The sequence below is a fragment of the Clytia hemisphaerica genome, unplaced genomic scaffold (genome assembly GCF_902728285.1).
Source record: "Clytia hemisphaerica strain Z4C2 unplaced genomic scaffold, Clytia hemisphaerica genome assembly, whole genome shotgun sequence".
NCBI classification, from domain to species: Eukaryota; Metazoa; Cnidaria; class Hydrozoa; order Leptothecata; family Clytiidae; genus Clytia; species Clytia hemisphaerica.
In genome coordinates, this window is record NW_027103473.1 from 1,505,219 (window position 1) to 1,526,752 (window position 21,534).

Genomic DNA, 21,534 nt, shown 5'->3' on the forward strand with positions numbered 1-21,534 from the left:
AAACAATTTTAACTTTCCCAATTCGAAAAGGTTTCCAGACAGATTTGGTCCGTTTTATAATTCACAGTGGACGCTCTCGTAATTCGACGTTCAACTATTCGATACGTTCCCATTATTCGATAATATGGAAGGTCACCGTTAACAAGAAAATCTACTTTTCCCCTTGAAAATCGAATTAGAGAGAGTCAACTGTACATGTATAAACATTTCTTTGTGTTCAAAGTAGTTTTCAATCGAGATCCTGACAAACTATGCTAGATAGAACTATTATGCTAGATATATCTGAGTATGTTTTTTTTTCAAATTAGTTGACTTTATTTCATAACTTTTTGATATTGTAAACAAAAGTAAAACTTCAATAAATAAAAAATCTAAATATAAAACAAATAATTCGATTATAAACAAACAAATTCATTTAAATACAACGTATGTAAAAACAGGGTAAAAAATTAACTAAGATATAACAGATAATATATCTTTTGTATGAACTTAAAATATCAAAATTATATCAAATGAATATTGAGAAGCAGTTTTACTACCAAAGCTTGCTTAAATATCAGGGTATGACGAGTTAGAAAGTTCGCGAAATGATTACGTGTTTTGATGGAAGTAAATTTTTGCGATTCAGTGTTAATCACTAATTCAATAATTTTCCTTCATTTTGAAAAATAGTTCCATATACTTTTGATATTTGGGACCAAAAGGCAAGATTTAAAACTGGAGTTCTTAAACTAGTAGTGTTACTGAGTGAAAGTATTGAAGCCGTGAAGGTCAGCGTGCGATTTTTATTCGAAAGAAGAAAGGCACGACAAGGCTGCCAAAGCAACATCTGAAATCACGCAGGGTTTTTTGCACGTCAAGTTTATGGGAACGCGACAATTTTTGGAAACGCAATAATTACTAGGAACGCGACAATTTGAAAAAAGTCTCGACAGTTTGAAACAAATCTTGACAGGTTGAAAAAAATCTCGACATATTGAAAGAAATTTCAGAGGAAATCCCAAGCTAACCCTTCTCTTTCAATAAAAGCCTAAGACGAATTTTTAGCTTTTCAACGCATAAGACGCAAGGCAAAAATTATTTAAGTATGTTTTAGTACAAACTCGATCAAATAAAACGAGGCCTACAAAAGATCATCATGTTCATCAGGAATATATAGTGACGACTTCATGACCACCGCCTCTGACCAAAAACACTTGATCTAATCCTTCGATCAATGCTTCAATGAATTCCATATCTAAGCAATATAAAGAAATAAATAAAGGTATCTTTTCTAATTTTTAGGCTGGTTATGTTATTACGATGTTCTTATTTATTCCAAAGTTTTAATTCATGATGTGATTTTCCACCAAATACGTCACTTTTTCTATTGTTTAAGTGACGTATTGGGTGGAGATTTTCAAAGATCTCAGAAGACTCTCCAGACTCTCCACTGGTAAAGACTAGAATGAACCTTTCCATAACAAATTATGTGAGAACGGAACATTGTGTCCTAAGACGGTAGAAATATTTTTTGCCTAGAAGATAATATAAAGCATGTTAGAGTAGGGTGATTTTACCCTTTTTACCTCACTTTTGCTCGTTTTAGGAATGACTTGAAAAAACAAATTTAAAATATCTTGGGAGCTTTGAAAACCTAAAAAGAAAGAACCACTTACATATGAATTCCCTTTCATCTATGGTTGGTGGCTTTGGAAGGTTGATCATGATGAGCCAGGATCCGCTTGATTTCTCTTGAACTAGCCTGTTGATTTTTACTGCAGTATCCATCCTCCTCACATTCCCTTCGTCACTAAAAAAAAGAAAAGCATGAGAAATACAAACATCGATATCACTCAAGAAGTTTGTTTAAAGGCTGATCTCCACTTGCACGCGCTGCAATCGCACTTTTTGTCTTCAATCCTTTTTGCTTGGAAAAGAGATTACGTCATAAAAAATGTAGTGCGCTCGAAAAAAAAGTTGAACACATTTCAACTTTTTTCAACCGTTACATCAGACAAATGACAAATTTGTCTATTTGACAAATAGCGTTGTAGCCTTTTAGACGAAAACCGCTTTTTTATCGCGATTTAACGTCTGTTACTTTTTGCCGTGGAATCGAATGTTTTTGGACGGGAAAGTCCGTCCAAGATTTTCTCTTCGGCGCAGCTCATTTTGCCGTGACTTTGGACGAGCTGCACTCCATCGTGTGTGTTATTTTCGTTTTTTAAGAAGTGACTGCATTGCTTCGAGCGGTAAAGTTCAGTTCAGATATTGATAGGGCTCATCGTCAAAGAGTTATCTTTTTTGACACGGAACTGGACGGTCATGTCAATGTAGCGTGTTTGATTTGAGGGGCGTTTGAAATTTTTGGCTTGTTTTTTGCTTATCTTTGATTGGAATATTGGTTTTTTGCTGATTATTTGGTTGTTTTACTTGCTATTTGTTTGGAAATATCATGAGTCAAGGTAGAGTCCTAAGAAACTCTTCTGATGCTGCCAAACACGAAGACATTTTAGAGCAGAAACTACTTGAGTTTGGGAAGAAATTAGCTACTAAAGAAGATATTGCTGACATTAAAAATCTTTTTACCAAATTGTACAATCGTCTTGACGAACAAGAAAAAAGGACTCTTTCTCTTGAGGAAGATAGCATTCATCATGAAGATAGAATTGAACTTCTAGAAAAGTCAGTTTCTGAACTCAAAAACAAAGTCAATATTTTATGTGATAAGAATGCTGTACTTTCAAGTTCTGTAGATTTTTTGAGCAAACAAAATGACCATCAAGAGCAATATTCAAGGAGATATTGCTTAAGAATCAACGGCATGGAAAAGTCGGCTGACGAGTCCGCTGATAAATGTGTAAAAAAGGTTGTGGATCTTTGCAATCACTTGAACTTAAACATTTCTGCTGCTGATATTGATAGGGGGTAAGTCTTAGTCAGTACAGAGCATGCATCGGATTTTTCAATATTATACGCCTTAAATATCATAAGCTTAATCCATCCTGTAGCTTTTTCATCTTACAAAATTTCCTTTTTACACTCATATTTTTATGCCTTATTTTGTCCGGAGATATTGAGGTTAACCCTGGGCCGGAGAGGGAAACCACGCTAAGCATTTGTCATTGGAACCTGAATAGCGTCTGGGTTGAAGATTCTATGGGAGATTTTATTAAGATTAAACAACTTTCTGCATTTCTAAGCATTCATAAATTCGACATTGTCTGTTTGGGTGAAACTTTTCTGAATTCTGAGATAAAAGATAACGATCCTAGGCTGGTTATTGGTAATTATGAGATCAAAAGATGCGACCATCCCTCTAATAATAAGAGAGGTGGTGTTTGTATATATTATCGAGATCATCTAGGTCTCGATGTGAAACCACAACTCACTACTTTGGACGAATGTCTTGTAGCTGAGATGAAAACCGGTGCGAACCGGTTTTTTCTTTGCGTCTGTTACCGTTCCCCCAGTCAGACTTCTGATGAATTCGATATTTTTTCTCGCAAATGGGAAGAGACTATAATAAATATCCAAAATTTTTCTCCTACTGCTACAATCTTTCTTGGGGATTTCAATGTCAAGAATTCTGACTGGTGGAGCGGTGATGTCATCAATCCTGGAGGTAGAGAAATTCAAAATCTAGCTACCCAGCATGGTCTGAAACAATTAATTGATGGGCCTACTCATCTCCTTGATAATTCAACTTCTTGCATTGATCTAATTTTTTCATCAGCAGATCATTTGATTCTGGATACTGGTATCCTCCCATCTTTGCACCCTAAGTGTCATCACCAGATAACCTTTTGCAAGCTAAACTTTAAAATCCCCTTCGCTCCATCTTATGAACGAAAGGTTTGGGACTTCTCCAGAGCAGATCCCGTTCTAATACGAAGGGCGGTAGATATGGTTGACTGGGATAGGTGTTTTGAGGGTACTGATATGGATGGCCGGGTCTCCCTCTTGACTGAAACCATCATTAATATTATGTCAAACTTTGTGCCTAATAAAGTCATAACCATCAGGAATAAGGATGCGGTATGGATGACGGCTGAGATAAAGAGAGCCCTACTTGTAAAATCGAAAGTTTATGAGCGGTATGTAAAAAATGGGAGGAGGAAAGAAGACCTCAAAAACCTTCAAGAACATCAATCTAGGTGTAGAAGGGCTGTCAGGGATGCTAAAGATTCTTATTTTTCCCGCTTAGCAAATAACCTTAATGACCCAAACTTAGGTTCAAAGAAATACTGGTCTATTCTAAATCAATTTCTTCATAGGAGGAAGTCGCCAAGAATTCCACCTGTTCGAGATTCCAGCAATAATCTTATTGCTGACGTCGCTACAAAAACAAATATATTTAATCAGTTCTTTGCTAATCAGTGCTCTCTCATAGACACTGATAGTGTTTTACCGCAACAAAAATATGTAACTAATCTTAGAATAAACAATATCGCTCTTGATGAAGCCAAAATCTTAGCCCTCATTCGCGCACTTACGACTAACAAAGCGCATGGTTGGGATGACATCTCCATACAGATGATTAAAATCTGTGATGAATCCTTGGTTAAACCTCTTATGAAGATCTATCAATGTTCTTTAGATTTTTGCATTTTTCCATCAAACTGGAAAAGAGCAAATGTTGTTCCTGTGTACAAAAACAAAGGGGACAAGAGCGTGGTAAAAAATTATAGACCAGTGTCTCTTCTGCCTATTTTTGGAAAAATCTTTGAAAAATGCATCTTTGACTCCGTCTACACCTATTTCGAAAACAACAATCTTTTCACAAATTCCCAGTCTGGTTTCCGCAAGGGTGACTCTTGCGTGTCTCAGCTGTTATCCATAACACACAACATCCTGAATGGTTTTGATGTTGATCCACCCCTAGATACTCGTGGAGTGTTCCTTGATATTTCCAAAGCTTTTGACAGAGTTTGGCACGATGGTTTAATTTTCAAACTTAAGTCATATGGTGTTTCTGGCTCCCTTCTTTTATTAATCCAGAATTTTCTACACGGGAGACGGCAGCGGGTTGTTCTTGATGGTCAAGCTTCTGATTGGACGGAAGTCTTGGCGGGTGTACCTCAGGGATCTATTCTCGGACCCCTCTTTTTTTTGATTTACATTAATGACCTCCCTGAAGGAATCATTTCCATGATCAAAATTTTTGCTGATGACTCATCCTTGTTTTCGCTTATCCTAGACCATATTCGCTGTTCTCAAGAACTGAACAGTGACATGCAGAAGATAAGTGAGTGGGCTCATCAATGGAAAATGTCCTTCAACCCTGATCCTTCTAAACAGGCAGTTGAAGTGTACTTTACCCGGAGGTTAAATCCAGCTGACCCCCCAGAAATTATTTTCAATAATGCAGCCATTGCAGTTCAGGATCATCAAAAACATCTTGGTCTCATACTTGATCAAAAGCTGGCCTTTGACCGTCACCTTGATGAAAAAATAAAAAAAGCTAATCAAGGTATTGGTCTTATTCGCAGACTTCGTAAGTTTCTACCCAGGGAATCTCTTGTCACTATATACAAAACCTATGTTAGACCACACCTAGATTATGGAGATATCGTATATGATCGTCCTGGTAATTCTACATTTTCTGAAAAACTCGAGTCTGTTCAGTATGATGCCTGTCTTGCAATTACTGGATGCTTCAGAGGAACATCCAGAGAAAAAATATACCTTGAGCTAGGCTTTGAAAGCCTGGCAGACAGACGGTTAATTAGAAGACTCGTATTTTTTTATAAAATAATCAATGGCTTTGCTCCTGCTTATCTTACGAATATTCTTCCTCCCCAGAGAGGAGAGGAAGAACGCAATGCAGGGCGAAGGATAAAACCACCACTCGAGGCACCTTTTTGTAGAACCGAGCGTTATCGTGCCTCTTTCTTTCCTTTTTGCATAAATGAATGGAATAACCTCGGAGATCATATACGAAATCTTCCCACTATTAAGTCTTTCAAGCAAGCAATTCTCCGATTTCTCAGACCCAGTGCTAACTCAATTTTTCAGAGCTAGTGACAACGACGGTGTTGTTCTCCTTAACCGATTAAGGGTTGGTTTCAGTCATCTTCGTGGAGCATAAGTTCAGGCAGGCATAATTTTGCAGACACAGTTGACCCCTTCTGCAACTGTCGACAAAATTCAGTAGAAACAACACAGCATTTTTTGATGCATTGCTCTGATTACTCTAATGACAGACTTGTAATGTTTGACAGCCTTCTTCAACTTGACATAACCTTGTTTCCATTTAATCCCAAAACATTGTGTAGAATACTTCTTTATGGCGACCCCGATTTTAGCATTGTCCAAAATCACGATATATTGAGTATAACAATAAAATTTATCTGTAATACAGGCCGTTTTGGGGGACCGTTATTTTAGTCTTTTACTTTAACTGCTCTCCAAGCTCTTTTTGTTTTTGTTTTTTATTTTTTGTTAGTATTTATCCTCTGTAGTAATTTTTTTTTTTCCATGCATTTATCAATTGATTTATTAATCTATTGTTAGCTTAGTTTGGGTTCCTTCCTCCTGGCGGTATGATCTGGTGGTCCTTTTGCGGGAGGTTAGGAACCCTTAGTTTTGTGCTATTTGTTCGTGTTACATATACTATAGATAAAAAAAAAAAAAAAAAAAAAAAAAAAAAAAAAAAAAAAAAAAAGTTCAAGTAGATTTTCGAACTTTCGATTTTTGTAATTCGAATTTTGAATTTTTTTTGTTGAAGAATCCTAGAGACTAAGAGCCTGAACCTTTCATGTCTTTAAAAACACATTGCTTACCTGGTTTGCAGAAAACACTTTTGGTCACGAATGGTTCAGTTTTCAAAGTTTTTAAAAACACCGAATGTCCTGTTGAAGGTGACTGTTAAAAAAAGTCCCGACTGGCTAATTTTCCCGATTTTTTCCCGATTTTCTAACCCGATTTTCAACCCGATTTTTATCTGATTGGTTCCGACAGGACACTGCAAGAGCTTCAAAATCGTCTTGAAAAACACCTTGAACACCAGAGAAAACACTGAATGGTTCAGAAACTTGCTGGTGTTTCAGGTAATGCATTTTGGCTTGGATTTTATTGAGAAATTTGAGAGTTGATTTATGGAAATCCCAGGAACACAGGAAATGCTGAAAACACACCACCTCGAGAGGTAAGGTGTTTCTGGGAAATAATTTTTGCCAAAAACACCCCAAAAAAGCTTGAAAGGTTCAGAAAAAGTGTTTCAGACAAAGTGTTTTCAGTGTTTTCGGGACTTTTTTGACATGAAAGGTTCAGGCTCTGTGAACATTGTGAATGAAAATTATCAAATCATTTCTTTGAATTAGATTCTATCCTACCTAGACCCAAAGTGCTGCAATCCAATGATGATCGAAGACGAACTTGTACTTTTTGTATGCTTTGGAATGGCAACGAATATCTTTTGGGTATGGCTTGAAACCTGGAAGAATTTATTTTGTTTATTCCTCCCTTATTCCTTGGAAAGATGAACTGTTTGTTTGTTATTGTTTTTATTGGATGTGGTCTCTGGTCGCTAGTTTGAAAATATTCCATTAATGAAATGGTGGAAAGTAAATTGACATATGATTGAAAGTAAAGTGAAATGTGATTGTATTCGATTCGAAAGAATTTAATGAATGTTGCTGGGAATGGAAATGACTTTCTTCAGCTGTCTGCACCAGTGACATAGACAAGTCTTAACGATTGTCGAAACTTGACACTATTTTTATGATATTGTTGTAGAATTTTTACATTTTAATGTGAAGAGTTTGGTCCTGTTAATCAGAGTTAAGACTACCAATTAATTTTGAGATCTCGAGCAGATTTAAGATTTAAATTACTCAACTTTGAAAACTAGATAGTAGCCAGTAAAATTTAGAGGTTATGCTTCGAATTGTGGAAGGAATCTACCTAAATGTTATTATTTTTATCTAACTTTCCTATATATTTATATTAAGATATTACAGTCATTGTCATAGTTTTATTACAACTTTATAACTTTGCTAATTTTTTTAGTAAATACAGTAGTGATATATTTCTATTATTTGAAACTGAATCCTGAAATTGCACGAGATCGACTCATTTCTATCAAATGATAGTCTTGGAATCCTCATTATTTTACATCCCTGTTTCAAAGACTGGCTATGGCTAGTGTTGAGAGTTTTCTTTGATTTTTGTTGTTTCTCTGCAAGGAAGAAAACCTTTTGAAGAAAGGGGGGGGTTACCTCATTACCTTTCTAAATTAAGAGCCTGTTGACAATACCATTAATTGGAGCTGACTGAAAACTTTTTTGTTTCTATAGTTCTTTTGTTATAAAAGGGTTGTATCGAAAATAATTTCGATAGCTCGCCATAACTTCATCCCGATCCCAAGGATTCTTTTGTTTTGATTTTATGCACGGAACTAAAAAATTGAGACTAGATTGGACAGCAACGCAAATCCTATCCTACCTATTCGATTGTCCATTCCAGTCTTTATTTTCGAGTTCCGTGTTTTCCCGCCTTTATGCACTCCGCACGGAATCGACGTCACCCTTCACCGCAGTGCGATAACTTTCGACAAACGCTTCAAAGTGTAACTGACCATAAAACAAAGAAAAAAATTGGTTTGTGGGAAGGCACTGGCTAATAGCGTTGTAGCTTTTCTCGAAAAAGTGCGATCGCAGCGCGCACAAGTGGAGACCGCCCTTTAAACAAACTTCTTACTCAGTCCCCTAGTCCCTGGCATAAAGTCTCAGATTTGAAAATGAGTCTATGTGTATCGTACATGCGAGACTGAACTAAATATTTACAAATTGTAAATTCATTCGCGCTAGGAAACACACGACAGAGTGGCACTTTATGAGAGGTTGAAATCCAATTTTTAAAGCAAATTACTAAAAACTTCGCCCAACCAGAAAGTCTGAAGAAATGGAATCAGGGATCACCCAACATCAACATGAACATCAGTTATGCTATCACGCTTAAACAATTTATAGTTATTTATATTTTTCGACGTTTCTGATAGCATCGAATAATATTATCTGGCGACACTAAAAGATGTGAAAAGCCAAATTGAGTTGAGAACGAGGTTGTGTACTAGGTTATTCATTATTTCAAATCTTACGGTCTGCTTTTGAGTCGCATCAATTGTACGGATCCGGCGCTTTCACCCAATTCACCGTCACTTTCTTCAACTGAACTTTGTGTGGCCAGCCGGTTCTCCACAACACCTCCACCGCTTGCATCAGCTCCCGTTGAGGCGACCGAAGAAATGCCGTTGATTGAACCACTTCGCGATCGGTGACCTTTATCGAAGATCGTTTGCGCCTGAAAAAAAATAAATAAGGGGTGTGGTCGAGTGGTCATCCCCTTGCCAAGGTCATTGGCCCAACCACTGACCTATATATATACCCTGAACCTAAATGCATCGAGAGCGTTGAATCAACTTTAATCGAATACTTTTGATGATATAGCGCCGTTAGACGTTAATCTTTAACACTACAATGGCTTCTTTGCGGGTTCCACTTTAAAAAAACTCCGATCAAAGAATGTGGATATAGCTTGGTCCAGGGTATATAAAGGTCAGTGCCCCACGCAAATCGATCTAATAGAAAGATCGCCTCCAGCATAGTCCATGTGTAACGATCGGGGCTACGGAAAGAATCAGCCCTTAGTATCGATGTAAGTTTGAACCCTAAGCATAAATTGTTAAATCGTTAAAAAATACGTATGCGTCGCTAGTAAACGTTCGAAAAACACAACTCAGAGCACAAAAGTTTCAAAGGAAGGGCATTTCTAACCTGTCGGATTCGGAAAGGCAGTTTTTAGCATAAGGGTAAATAAGTATAAACGTGTGTTAAGGCCGGTCTCCACTGCAATCGCACATTTTGACTGGAAAATGATTGGAAATAAGATTACATCATAGAAATGTAGCGCGCGCTTGAAAAAAAAGTTGAACACATTTCAACTTTTTTCAACCGTTACGTCAGGTCGCGCCAATGGAATTGCTTCATTTTTCTTTGGACCAATAGCGTGGTAGCTTTGCTCGAAAAAGTGCGATCGCAGCGCGCGCAAGTGGAGACCAGCCTTTAACCCATTCTTATATCATTTCTAATCCATTGTGACGTCTATTTTTTCCTCGTCTATAAATTGACGTCAAATATTATTACACATTAGAAAAAAAAATATTTATTTTAGTTCTTCTTGTGAAAAAAGAGGAACTTATTTATTGACATAAATAATTTGGAGAGATTAATCGTGGTTATTGTTGGATTATCCGCTATGGATCGAAATTCGAGAAAGCCACAACGGGTAGGAGCAAAAAATCAAATTAGCAAAAGTCAACCAAATCAAAGTACACCAGTACAAAAAATAACAAATGGAGCTAAAAAGAGGGCTTTGGTGAACTCGGACACTAAGCAGAGAGGAGTTGAAAATAAGCAGTTAAAAAAGGTTTCTCGACCGACAAGCAGAACCGCAGATAGAAAGCCGGCTGGTTCGGCTGTGTCTCGTACCACCAAAGGTATAACACCTATTCGAAATAAAGAAACTTTGATAGAATCTAACCAAGACAATACCACTGAAGCTCAGGGCGCCAATCTAAAACAGGAGAAGGTCTCAAAGATAAGGGCGTTGCCTTCAAGAGGACGATTACCAAAAATCGAAACGACTGCCGTGCCCAGGGCCAAAAGTCCGGAAATTGCAAGAATTAATGCCATTGAAGGAAATAATCTAGGTTCTAGTAAAAGTATTTCCAAGGATTTTGAGATCGATAGAGCTTCAGGTCGAATTCTAACGACAAAGAGAAGTAATCAACTTCCAAAACTCGAAACTAAAAAGTCAACTGGGGTTATATCAGTTGTTGAAGTACAGGGTGTGCTCAAAAGTGACCTTAATCTAGTCGAGTTGAAAAAAGACGCGTCCAAAGTCAATGGTATCGAGTCTGACAAACTTTCCACCAAGAAGAGTTCACAAAAGACTGCAAGTAAAGATGCAACAAAGAAAATCAGTGGGATTGTATCAACTGAGAGTAAATCTAAACGTAAAAAGAGAAGCATCGATTCAAAGGTATTTGAACTTTTTTCCAACTTGGGGTGACTTGTGAGCAGGAAAAAGAAAAAAGTAAAGCAGTGGCGAAAGTGGTGATCAGAGGAAACTTGAATTCGGTACAGGCTCGGCAACCCTGCATCCTTCAACTTTGGTTTCTACGCAGGTGGCCGAGGTTCGATTCCTTAGCAATTTCGATGCAAACCGATTGAGGTCATACTTGACCAAACTGAAATTAGAATTTGTGGAGCACGGAACTCTTTTTTAATTTCAAAATAATTTCTCCGTTTTTTCAGGTGTCTGGGGAAGGGAGCAAACAATCCAAAGTGTACATAAAGCCTGTTCCTACCGCATCCAATGCTACCAATATCAGTGCAGGTAGAACACATCGCTTAAGGAGCGTTTCAGAATCGTCACTTGATGAAAGCGACACCGAAGAAGGAGTATTGAACAGATTGTCTCTTTATCAGGTAAGGTAGCTTTACTATGCAGTAGCGGACTGGTGCAGCAAAACACAATCACGCAGATTTTTTCGAAGTTTTACGCGATTTATTGTAAAAATTGTTCATAATTCGATTTCCATTCTGGAGGAATCATTCCTTTTGATGCTTTAAAGACGTTTTTGAATGAAATTCTGACGTCATTTTGACGTCATCATTCAGGTGGTTTTCGGGCTTGCCCTGTCCATTTTTTCAGCGTATTATAATGCTTGTCCATGCTAAATTTCATGCTTTTTTCACCAAATCTAGTACTGTTTTGAAATTGGAGCTAGCAGACTAGATAACAGGAGTTCACACAGGGAAATTTTTTTTGTAAATTCGGGCAGTTGTCACTCAAAAACTTCCTAAACTGAAATGGAAACTTCAAGTGGATCGAAAACAGGCTCTTCTTATCAAATTGTAGAGCGTCGAAATAAAGAACTAGTCTGATAAATCTTAATATTAAAAGCAACCAAACCAATTTATCTATTTTAGGAATTAGAATACCAGAGACAAAGTCATCAAAAGCTTAGCCGGCAGCACATCGCTATCGACGCAAAGATCGGTGAAATTTCTGAAAACAACAAAGCCGAGATGAATCAAATCCAATACAATCGGCGCATCTTGAAATTCGATAACCAGTCCATTCTCAATAAGTTGGAAACAATGGATAAAGAGATATACACCTATTATAATAGACGAGTTGAGATTCATAATGCCGAACAACAGCTTAGAGAACGAGCAATGAAAGTACCCTTCGCCGATTACAAGTTAGAGAAGCTACACCATAAGAAACGCAAGTGGTCAGAAGATTACGCTAAAAAAGAAGCAACAGTAGAACTGTTAGAACAACAGTTATTTGAAAAAGCAATTATCATCCAGCAACAAAGAGCACTTTTGGAAAGAGCTACTAATCCCCAAACCTTCAAAGAGCGATTCCAAAATTTCATTCGTAAGGGAAAAGTGTTTTTCGGATGTGATAAGTTCTCATCAGCAATGTTGCAACAATAACACCAATGCGTTCAATAGAGATGAATGAGTGGGATTCCTTCGGTCCTTCAAGGGGTGGACACGACATTGAATTATTCGTGAAAAATCATCTGGAAGAGTAGTTATCAGCTAAAAGTTGGGAATAAATCTATAAATAATATTCGGATGAAAGTATGATTTTAATAAGAGAAGTTGTATTGTAAAAGTTAAATAATTTATTTCATTTAATCTTTAACCTCCCTTCTCAATCCCAGCGAATCAAAATATTCTGATCGGAGTTTTTTTTAAAGGGCTACCCGCATCGAGAGCGCTAGATCTAGCTTCCCTTGTACACTAGTGATATAGCGCCGTCTGTGTGGATTTGTTATATTCCAGACCACCCTGGACGTCTCGTCTCATCTTCTCAAAATAAGAGGTACAGAATATTTCTGGAATGGCCCATGGGTTCAATCAATATAACAGGATGAAAAACTTTAAAAGAGTTTTTCTGATCATACCTCCTTACTACTTTGTTTCTTGGACAACTTCATTTTGGATAACATTTCTTTTCTCTGTTCAGCTTGTAGTGTTCTTTCATATGTGTATGCTGATATGTCACTGTCTTGCTGTTGAAAAGAAAGAGGAAAAGAAGTAAGACTAAAGCACTGTGGCAAGAGAAAATGAAAGACTGTGGTTTAGAATCGTGAATTGAAATATTCACATCCCTTATTATTACCCTTAGGGGAAAACTTTGGTTGGGGAAAATTTTTCGTCAGGGAAAATTTCGTTTATTTTTGTGAGAATCTTTATTACTTAAAGTAGACCAGTAAGGGCACGTTAAGAAGGAAAACTTCGTCACTTGCCTAAAAATTTTGTTTTTTATCTTTCGTTTCTTTTCATTTTCATGTTTTCACTGAAAAATAGTGTTTTTTCCCGGATAGGTTAGCTTTAATCAAGTTCTAGTTATATAGAGAATTTTAATATTTTTTCGGAATTTCACATTTCAGGCGAGAATTGCAATTTTAGTTTGTAGGGGATTCCCCTTTTTTCAAACATTACGACTCTGATTGTAACTTCATCTTACCATTTCAATGACGTGGACTTCGGCCGTTAGACGTAAATTATACATCAGTTGTACCAAGTCGTTCTTGATTTGAATACTGTTATCAGTTATTTCTATTTAGACATATCAATAACGAAAGTTAAGAAAAAATGCCTTAGTTCCTTAGACATTCCAAGATCTGGATTACACTCTGTGTGCTTAACTCGGAGAACGTGCATGACGAGTAGTAATAAAGAAGTCTGAGTCCACTAAGTCAGGACTTCCCCATATTGTACAAGAATATAATGTATCAAAAAAGCTTTTGATTTAAATTTAAAATACACCCAAACTGTTCCCCAACCCTAAGGGATGGAAAATTCCTGAAAAGACCCCTGGATTCTTAACAAAATTTCACTGAACCTGTTTGTCATGTTTTTCTAAGATACGTAATTCCCACCATTGTGGAAGCAAACGTTCGAATCTGTACAGGTTTACACTTACGCAAATCGAATGTTTGCGGAAGTTACGTAACTTAATAAAGCATGAAAACCTCTATGAGCTCAACAGGTAAGAGGTGGACAAGGATTTTCTTTTTGCAAAAGCCTGACTCATTGAAACAAAAGGAATAAAGGTAGAAAAGGATACGAGCTACAGTAAACAAGCGTAGATTACATTTCTTCCAAACTTTGTGTTGTTTTAATAGAAATGTCATCAATAACATCAACCCTCCATCCTGCACGATCCACCAAATGTCCAAATATCCTGATTCCCGGCTTGTCAAATCGGGAAATTTTTCGGGTTCCTTTGCTACAATGACGGCTCGTCTCATTTCAGACACGACTCGAACAGAATCTATTAAGAAGTAAAAGAAAAACAAAATAATTTAAGCTAGAAATGCCTAGAAATATATATCAACTATGCCTCTTTATTAATTGGATACTCGTTTAAGGTTTTTTTTCAAGTATAAAGCTTTTTTCACATGTACGTAAAATTTTACTTTAGACCTTACGGTAAATCGTTCGTAAGGCTGTCTTTTGGGGATTTCCCCGATATTATGTAGAGTTTTTGTTGATTAAGAAGGTCTTACGTGACTTTTCCTTCCGTTCAAAACTTTTAAGCAAGGCGCTTTTACTCAAAGTTAAGAGTTGGAGAAATTTCAATGACCATTTCCTTCCCTCCAACTTTGCAAACCCCGAAAGGTTGATAGAGCGAGAGAATGTTACGTGATAAGACTTACGGATAAAAGATCGCCAGTTGGACGTATTTTTCCAGTCGTGGGGCCAGCTGAGGATTACAGTATTCGGTTTCAATGCTCCTAAACCAGCTGATTGGATTCTAGAAATGAAATAATCAAAGAATTCTTTGATTTAAATCCACCTCTCAAGGATTCACTATAAACAATCTTGAGTGAAAGTGTAACCAAATACCTTGCCCCAAACATGACTCTAAACAAACTTAAAGACCGCTTTCCGAGCGGAAAACACTTTCCGTGCGGAATTTTTCAAATGGAAAACAACCTTTAAACGACTTTTTTTACTGGTAAACGTTGTCACTAATAATACAACTTACAAATAAGAAAGACCATCAATGCTTTTTGAAGATGCAACACAACTGCTAAATCCTTTCACCTTTTCTTTCTTCATTACTGCCGCTATTTCCTGAAAATAACAACAATAAAAGGATAAATAAATTAACAAATTAGCAAGGCTGTTTGTATTAACCCTAATGCACGGTTTCTCTTTTGGATTTCATTTAATTAAAAAAAATATATTCTTGAGTTAACCTGTTGTTATTTTCAATATTTTGTGATATGTTTGTGCTAATGTCAAAAGAAATTCGGTGTTTTAAAGTCCCCAAAGCCTTAAAATGTTCTTAATTTGTCCCAGGCGTTCTTATAAAGTTTATTCTATGTAAGCTTTCTTACCTCTTCATACTCATCAACTTCAACGCTTGTCTTCAAGTAATCACCTTCAATGACCGCCCCAACTATCGTCAGACCACGACCTATCATTCAAAAGAGGAAAATTCAATGGGATTAAACTTAAACCCCTATAACTCATTCACAACTTATTGAAAATATACACGTCCGTTATGCTGATAGAAGAATTGCAAATATTTTAACTAGAAACGATAGCCCATAAGTGTCACTGACATTATTTTGAGATCGCTCGATCTTTTCGGTCCTGTCTTGTACCGGTAGGTTTGAAACTAGAAGCGCCACGAACAAGGCCAGCCTGTTTTTTGACGCGGCTCGAATAATAAACTGTCGAGATTGGCATTTCTTAGTTGGGGTGCGTATGCACATTGGAAATCGAAAAATATTTGAAAAAATATACGGAGTGACGGCATTTAATGGGTTAAAGGAAATTATTTGAGGTAAGTTTGAAAAATCAAGGCAGCGATTCAAACGGATGTTTACTGGAATATATCAGAGCATACCACAATGTAGTCAAAATTGCAGCAATAGTCGAGGGAAAAAATATCTGTTTCTTACCTGCTTTCATTTGACTGGCCAATGTGATTAGTTTTTTACTTTTCTGATTGAGAACTACACCACCAGCCGGTGGGTCGATAAGAACTAACAACTGCGGTCTTAAAACAAAAAATAAATCAAAATATTATTTGAAAAATTTGAAAATTCGGCAAGGTGATCAAAATTTATACTTTACTTTCGTGTAATAATAGATCTTATCAGAGTTTTTGATTTTTCTAAAAAAGCGGTGCATTGTGGGATTTTTTCGGGAGTATTACAATAGAATTCCCTCGAAGAATTCCTAAGAGGAGATTTCTATTGCAATACTCCCGAAACAATCCTACAATGCATCCTTCTTTTAGAAAAATCAAAAACTCCTATAAGGTCTATTTTGGCCGAGTTTGTGTTAAATGTTAGTTCTGCAACTAGAGAAGTTGGTGCTTGTTGAAAAATAAAAAAATGAGTAAAAGGTAAAACGCTAAAGTGCCTGGTTTTAGTGATTATAAAATTAAAGCACTCATTCAAGGAAAAACATTTTGTTTTTTTTATGAAAACGTCCAAAATGTTTGATAACTTCGGATGTTCTAAACTTTTTGAGTTTTAAGTCTAAAAATTTTCTTAAAGTGTTCTTATTTTTACTATTTTCTAAGCATTTTTGTCCATTTGTCTAAGAAATCGGTTGTTTTAAAGTCTGCATAGCCTTAAAATGTTCAAAGTGATTCTTGATGTGATTTCAATTTAAAAACTGTAACCTTTATATATGAAGCATAAAAACTTTTTACCTCCAATTTTTGGTATGTGTTTGTGAGGATCCTTCCATTCGCAGCAAACCAAACCTTGCAGCGCTTAAAGATAAACCACTTAATCCATCTCCCCATTCTTTTTCAGCTCTAAGGAGGTAAAATTAAGTAGATGTGAACATTATAAAGCTGATTTGATGATATCAAATTGCTATATAAAATTGAGACACCTCTCTGCTTGCCGTGCTCGTCGTTCCCAAAACATCAAACCTATTACTAGTGTACACTCCTTGATACAGACGTGATTGCCGTGTAAAATCAAATGATCTTGATCATTAGGGATGAATAGTCGTGGAGTCATCTATTATCAAAGATAATAATCTTTTATTGAAAAAAGACCAGCAATAGTGAAATCGAAATTTATGAATTTAGCTTACTTAAGACTCCGTGAATGAAAAACTTCACAATTTTTTTAATCAACACATCCCATTTAATCTATATCCACCACGTCTATTAGGTTACCCTTACCCTCTGTATTCAATGTATTTGTAAAGGAATCCAGCGATAAAGATGGCTACCAAAGCGTAATACCAGCTTGATATAAACATCAAGGCCAGACAAAGAAACATACCCAACAAAGATAAACCCCTGAAAAGTTAAAAGAAAATAAATAGCTCTCGCTTTTTCGAACTCGAACGGGGAATCTTATTATTTTGTTCGAATAATAAGGTGATTCGAATTATAGAAAGTATTTTATATAAATTTCATGTATCGACATGAAACTGTTAGTATTGAAACAATAACTTTCATTACTTCAACTCTATGATAGAAAGTATTTTACAAACGTTTTTTTTGACGGGCACTAAGAATTAGTCCGAATTATAGAAAGATTCCAATAAAAGAAGAATTGTCCCTTACATGTATAAAGTGATAAGAAGAGAGCCTAGAATTATATTTTTAAAAGGCAATGGACTTTATATCGATATTTTAGATCAACTTTGCCAAGAAAGTCCCAATACACCCCAAGACCGACTCAAACTTGCGTACGAACGATGTTCAGATGGTTCAGGATACTTGGCCTGTAGATTTTTCAATGGGCCTGAACATAACAAATATATGTGAATTTGAAATCCTTGATTGTGGGTTCTTACAGGATAATTACCTTAAAATATTTTTCTTGCTATAACTTAGTTCAAGGCAAAAAGTTTTTGCATGCTGAAGTTCCAAAACTCTTCTAATTATCCATTAAAAGACTTTCCAGGAAAAAGAACTTAAAAATACCAGTGGTAAAATTTGAATCTTGGTCGCCAGTTGGGTAGGTTCAGCAAAGACTGTAAAGTGCAAGCGAAATTGACAAAACCATAGCACATCAAAAAGAACCTGAAAAATAATAATAAGTTAAGAAGATAATTTACTTTAGTTGTTCTTCAATGAGTGTATAAATTGACAGTATAAGTATAAGAAAAACTTGCACTGTTAGCCCCGGCCGGGCCCCCAACTTAAATGATTGACGAGCCCCGATTTCAACTACTCGTCACCACCTTTTTGTGGGGAGGGTTTTAGACAATAGAAAACGTGCTGCCAAATATTCCAAACCTGGGTGGAACCCTTACGAATGTAGCGTCCAAGATTCTAATCCACTAGCAGTACATCGTTTTAAATTTTACGATGAAATTTTAAGAATTTTAATTCGGTACCAGTATCAGGTAAAAGGTTATTTTAAGGGATGAAAACTGAAAATCAAAAAATTTACTGATGTTAGCACTTTTTTGGCTTTTAAACACTAAGAAAAATATTTTTGACGGTATTTTATGCAAAATTGGCAAACTTTTTTCATATTATTACGACTTACATTGTTATAATCGGCGCTACTGCATCCAGACTGGCAATCAACACACCAATTTCAGAAATCAACAATGTCAGAAACAAAGCTCTTTTCGGCTCCCCATCTTTCGATACCACCGAAAAGAACTGTAGGAAAGGGACAACTCCGTCGTTCGCTATAGCTTGCAGCAACCGAGGTGCTCTGGAAAGAAGAATGTGAAAGTTTACCGAATCACCATCCAATCAGACGTAAATAAGTCATAATGGATATCGTATGTTTACAATGCAATTAAGAGTTTCATTTTGATTTATCATTTTGTGCCAACAAGGGGATAGTGACTCTAATGAACGTTTTATAAACATGCATAGATTTTTGTGGAAAATTAAGGCTGGAATTTTAAAAGACTTTCACAAGTTTTCAAGGCCCCAAGGCAACAAATAAATGTACAAACAAACCCAGTTAAACTTTGGAGACCAGCTCCAATAGTAGAAAGCAATGAGCCAATCAAAATGATCCATTTATTGGGCCATGCGACGCTTGATGCCAGCAACGATCCACCGATACTATCACCGAATCTGACAAAAAAACGAAATTGAAAACAATAGACCTTATCGGAGTTTTTGATTTTTCTAAAAAAGCGATGCATTGTGGGATTGTTTCGAGTGTATTTCAATAGAATTCCCTTGAGGAATTCCTAAGAGATTTCTATTGTAATACACTCGAAACAATCCCACAATGCATCGTTTTTTTAGAAAAATCAAAAACTCCGATAAGGTCTATTAAACGAAATTTTGTAAATTCAACATCAAAGATTATTTTGTAACATCGATTCAAAGACTGGGGAGTTAATCGAGTCCATATCACAGAATAGTGAGAGCCACTATGTTCTGAAAGCTACCTTCGTGTGCACAGAGTTGTTAAAAGCAAACTAACTTTTTTAAATGATCAATTAGGTCCATAAGATCACAAAAACGAGTGGTGAGAAAAATTTTGACCATTTTGCTGGTCCCCATGTGACGTCATCACTTTTGCTGGGGCTTGAAAATGAAAGTGAAAATTAGAAGCTCATATATGGTTCAAATGAAAGATATTTATCCAAGGATTCCAAAAAATATCACAACATATACCTGAAAATCAATATTTGAGAAGCTATAACGGAAAATAGCTCGAAAAATGACGTCATCGACAATGAAAAAATCGTCAAAATCAAAAAATTTTTGTTTCGTTTGCAAGAGGACCATCTAGTGAACAAAAAATATTACTACAAAAAAATCTGAATCTCTCCCTATGAGCCCCTGTCAGCAAAATTGTAATTCATTAAATTTGCCTGTGAAAGGTTAGCTTCGGGCACGCCCAGGACTCTTTAAAAAGCTTGAGAGTCAAGTCAAACGCATTTCACAGAATAATTTCCTATCAAGTGAAATTCAAGGTTTTCCGTAGTAATATTTTTTGTTCCCAAGCAGGTCCTCTTTCAAATGAAACAAAAAATTTTCGATTTCGACAATTTTTTAAGTACCAATGACGTCATCGATGACGTCATTTTTACAACTATTTTCCTTTATAGCTTCTCAAATATTGATTTTCAGGTATATGTTGTGATATTATTTGGAATCCTTGGATAAATATCTTTCATCTGAACTATATATAAGCTTCTAATTTTCACTTTCATTTTCAAGCCCCAGCAAAAGTGATGACGTCACATAGGGACCAGCAAAATGGTCAAAATTTTTCTCACCACTCGTTTTTGTGATCTTAGAGACCTAATTGATCATTTAAAAAAGTTAGTTTGCTTTTAACAAGTCTGTGCACACGAAGAACATTGTAGCTCTCACTAGAATAGCTGAACCAAAACCAGGATTTACAATTTAAGCTTTTCCAAATAATAGGGGGCCAAGCCTGGGGTTCCGTGACATGTATTTTACGACCTAGCTATTTTTAGTCTATTCCAAAGAACAGTATATTTCAAGATATTTTTGAGAGGGAGGACGCGATTAGGCCTGAGAAAACTTTTTGTGACCAAAATAGTGACGCCATAGGCAAAGCTGCAAGGGAAAATAAGGGGTAGAGAAAATTCAAAATAAACGAAAATGATTGGTACCATCTGATAGAGCATGAAATTCTGAGCAAAAAACGTACTACAACAACTCTCTGACTAAAACACACAAAGAAATACAGCCACTTTAAGACCAACTAACTGTCAGCTCTACTGTGATTTGACGTCAAATCTTGTCTTGACCGTACTGACGTCGGTATGTTTTCGATCTTCGAGCGGCTGTATTTCTTTGTGCGTTTTAGTCAGAGAGTTGCTGTAATACATTTTTTTACTCAGAATTTCAAAGCCAATTTTTAAGGCTTTCTGAAAAACTGTTTCAAAAGTAACATATTACCTCACGCTAAAGGGATTGGGACCGAGGTTAACAGGAAAAAATCCTACGAGTCCTTCAATTTCATTTGCTTTTGTCCTATTTAATTTTTTAATTTTGATCCTTAAAAATGTTCTTAAGTGATTTGAATTTCAAAGGAGAAAATGTCTTTGTCTCTCGTCAATTATTCCTTATTAAGGGTTGATAGGGTATATCTGACAAGGCTACTTACTTGTCTCTCAACAAGTCACCATTGACTGTAGCTCCGAAGAAAAGCACTGCCAGCAAATCTATCAATTCAAATTTTGGTTAAGAAAACAAAGGTTCACTAGCGGCTTTTGTAAGTTCGTCTGGAAGTCTTTGAGCTGCCTTGTTTAGAGTTTTATTGTGTGTCATTGTATTGTCTGTATTTTAGTTAATTTTCCGAAGATAATACCGCTACTTCTTTGCTCAATATTTCAGAATTTGTGCATATCACAAATACATCTTCGTCTAGTCGTGTTCAAGGTTTTTCAATTCAAGTTAAGTTCAAGTCTATTTTTTATTTAATAGAATTGCACCTGTCAATATAATAATGGTCAAATCGAGAGAAGTTACAGTTCGTCAAACGTTTTGTCAAGTTGATATCGTTTCAGC

General features: G+C 36.2%; 2 protein-coding genes across 2 annotated transcripts in view; one reads left to right on the plus strand and one right to left on the minus strand.

Moving 5' to 3' along the window:
• Positions 1 to 281: 281 nt before the first annotated feature.
• LOC136798441 (solute carrier family 12 member 6-like) overlaps positions 282 to 21,534 on the minus strand; it is a 67,008-nt gene continuing 45,755 nt past the window's right edge. Inside the window, exons 11-26 of the mRNA XM_067055051.1 lie at positions 21,131 to 21,188; positions 18,991 to 19,110; positions 18,563 to 18,736; positions 17,992 to 18,090; positions 17,239 to 17,358; positions 16,753 to 16,860; positions 15,992 to 16,089; positions 15,422 to 15,501; positions 15,067 to 15,155; positions 14,735 to 14,832; positions 14,143 to 14,349; positions 13,540 to 13,631; positions 12,974 to 13,081; positions 9,086 to 9,288; positions 1,659 to 1,792; positions 282 to 1,237 (exon numbers count right to left, since the gene is read on the minus strand). Of these exons, the coding sequence (XP_066911152.1) occupies positions 1,146 to 1,237; positions 1,659 to 1,792; positions 9,086 to 9,288; positions 12,974 to 13,081; positions 13,540 to 13,631; positions 14,143 to 14,349; positions 14,735 to 14,832; positions 15,067 to 15,155; positions 15,422 to 15,501; positions 15,992 to 16,089; positions 16,753 to 16,860; positions 17,239 to 17,358; positions 17,992 to 18,090; positions 18,563 to 18,736; positions 18,991 to 19,110; positions 21,131 to 21,188 (1,880 nt within the window). The 3' untranslated portion in view covers positions 282 to 1,145. The remainder of the gene's footprint in view (positions 1,238 to 1,658; positions 1,793 to 9,085; positions 9,289 to 12,973; positions 13,082 to 13,539; positions 13,632 to 14,142; positions 14,350 to 14,734; positions 14,833 to 15,066; positions 15,156 to 15,421; positions 15,502 to 15,991; positions 16,090 to 16,752; positions 16,861 to 17,238; positions 17,359 to 17,991; positions 18,091 to 18,562; positions 18,737 to 18,990; positions 19,111 to 21,130; positions 21,189 to 21,534) is intronic.
• LOC136798442 (uncharacterized) lies at positions 10,133 to 12,620 on the plus strand. Its single transcript, XM_067055052.1, has 3 exons — positions 10,133 to 11,028; positions 11,304 to 11,477; positions 11,982 to 12,620. Exons 1-3 carry the CDS (start codon positions 10,243 to 10,245, stop codon positions 12,495 to 12,497), a joined length of 1,476 nt encoding a protein of 491 aa, XP_066911153.1. The 5' UTR covers positions 10,133 to 10,242; the 3' UTR covers positions 12,498 to 12,620.

Bases quoted from the DNA above. Each gene is read 5' to 3' on its own strand.
- LOC136798442 (XM_067055052.1), top strand. From the start codon at position 10,243: ATGGATCGAAATTCGAGAAAGCCACAACGGGTAGGAGCAAAAAATCAA. The intron at 11,029-11,303 runs GTATTTGAACTT...CCGTTTTTTCAG, and splicing joins AGAGAAGCATCGATTCAAAG to GTGTCTGGGGAAGGGAGCAA. The intron at 11,478-11,981 runs GTAAGGTAGCTT...TATCTATTTTAG, and splicing joins ACAGATTGTCTCTTTATCAG to GAATTAGAATACCAGAGACA.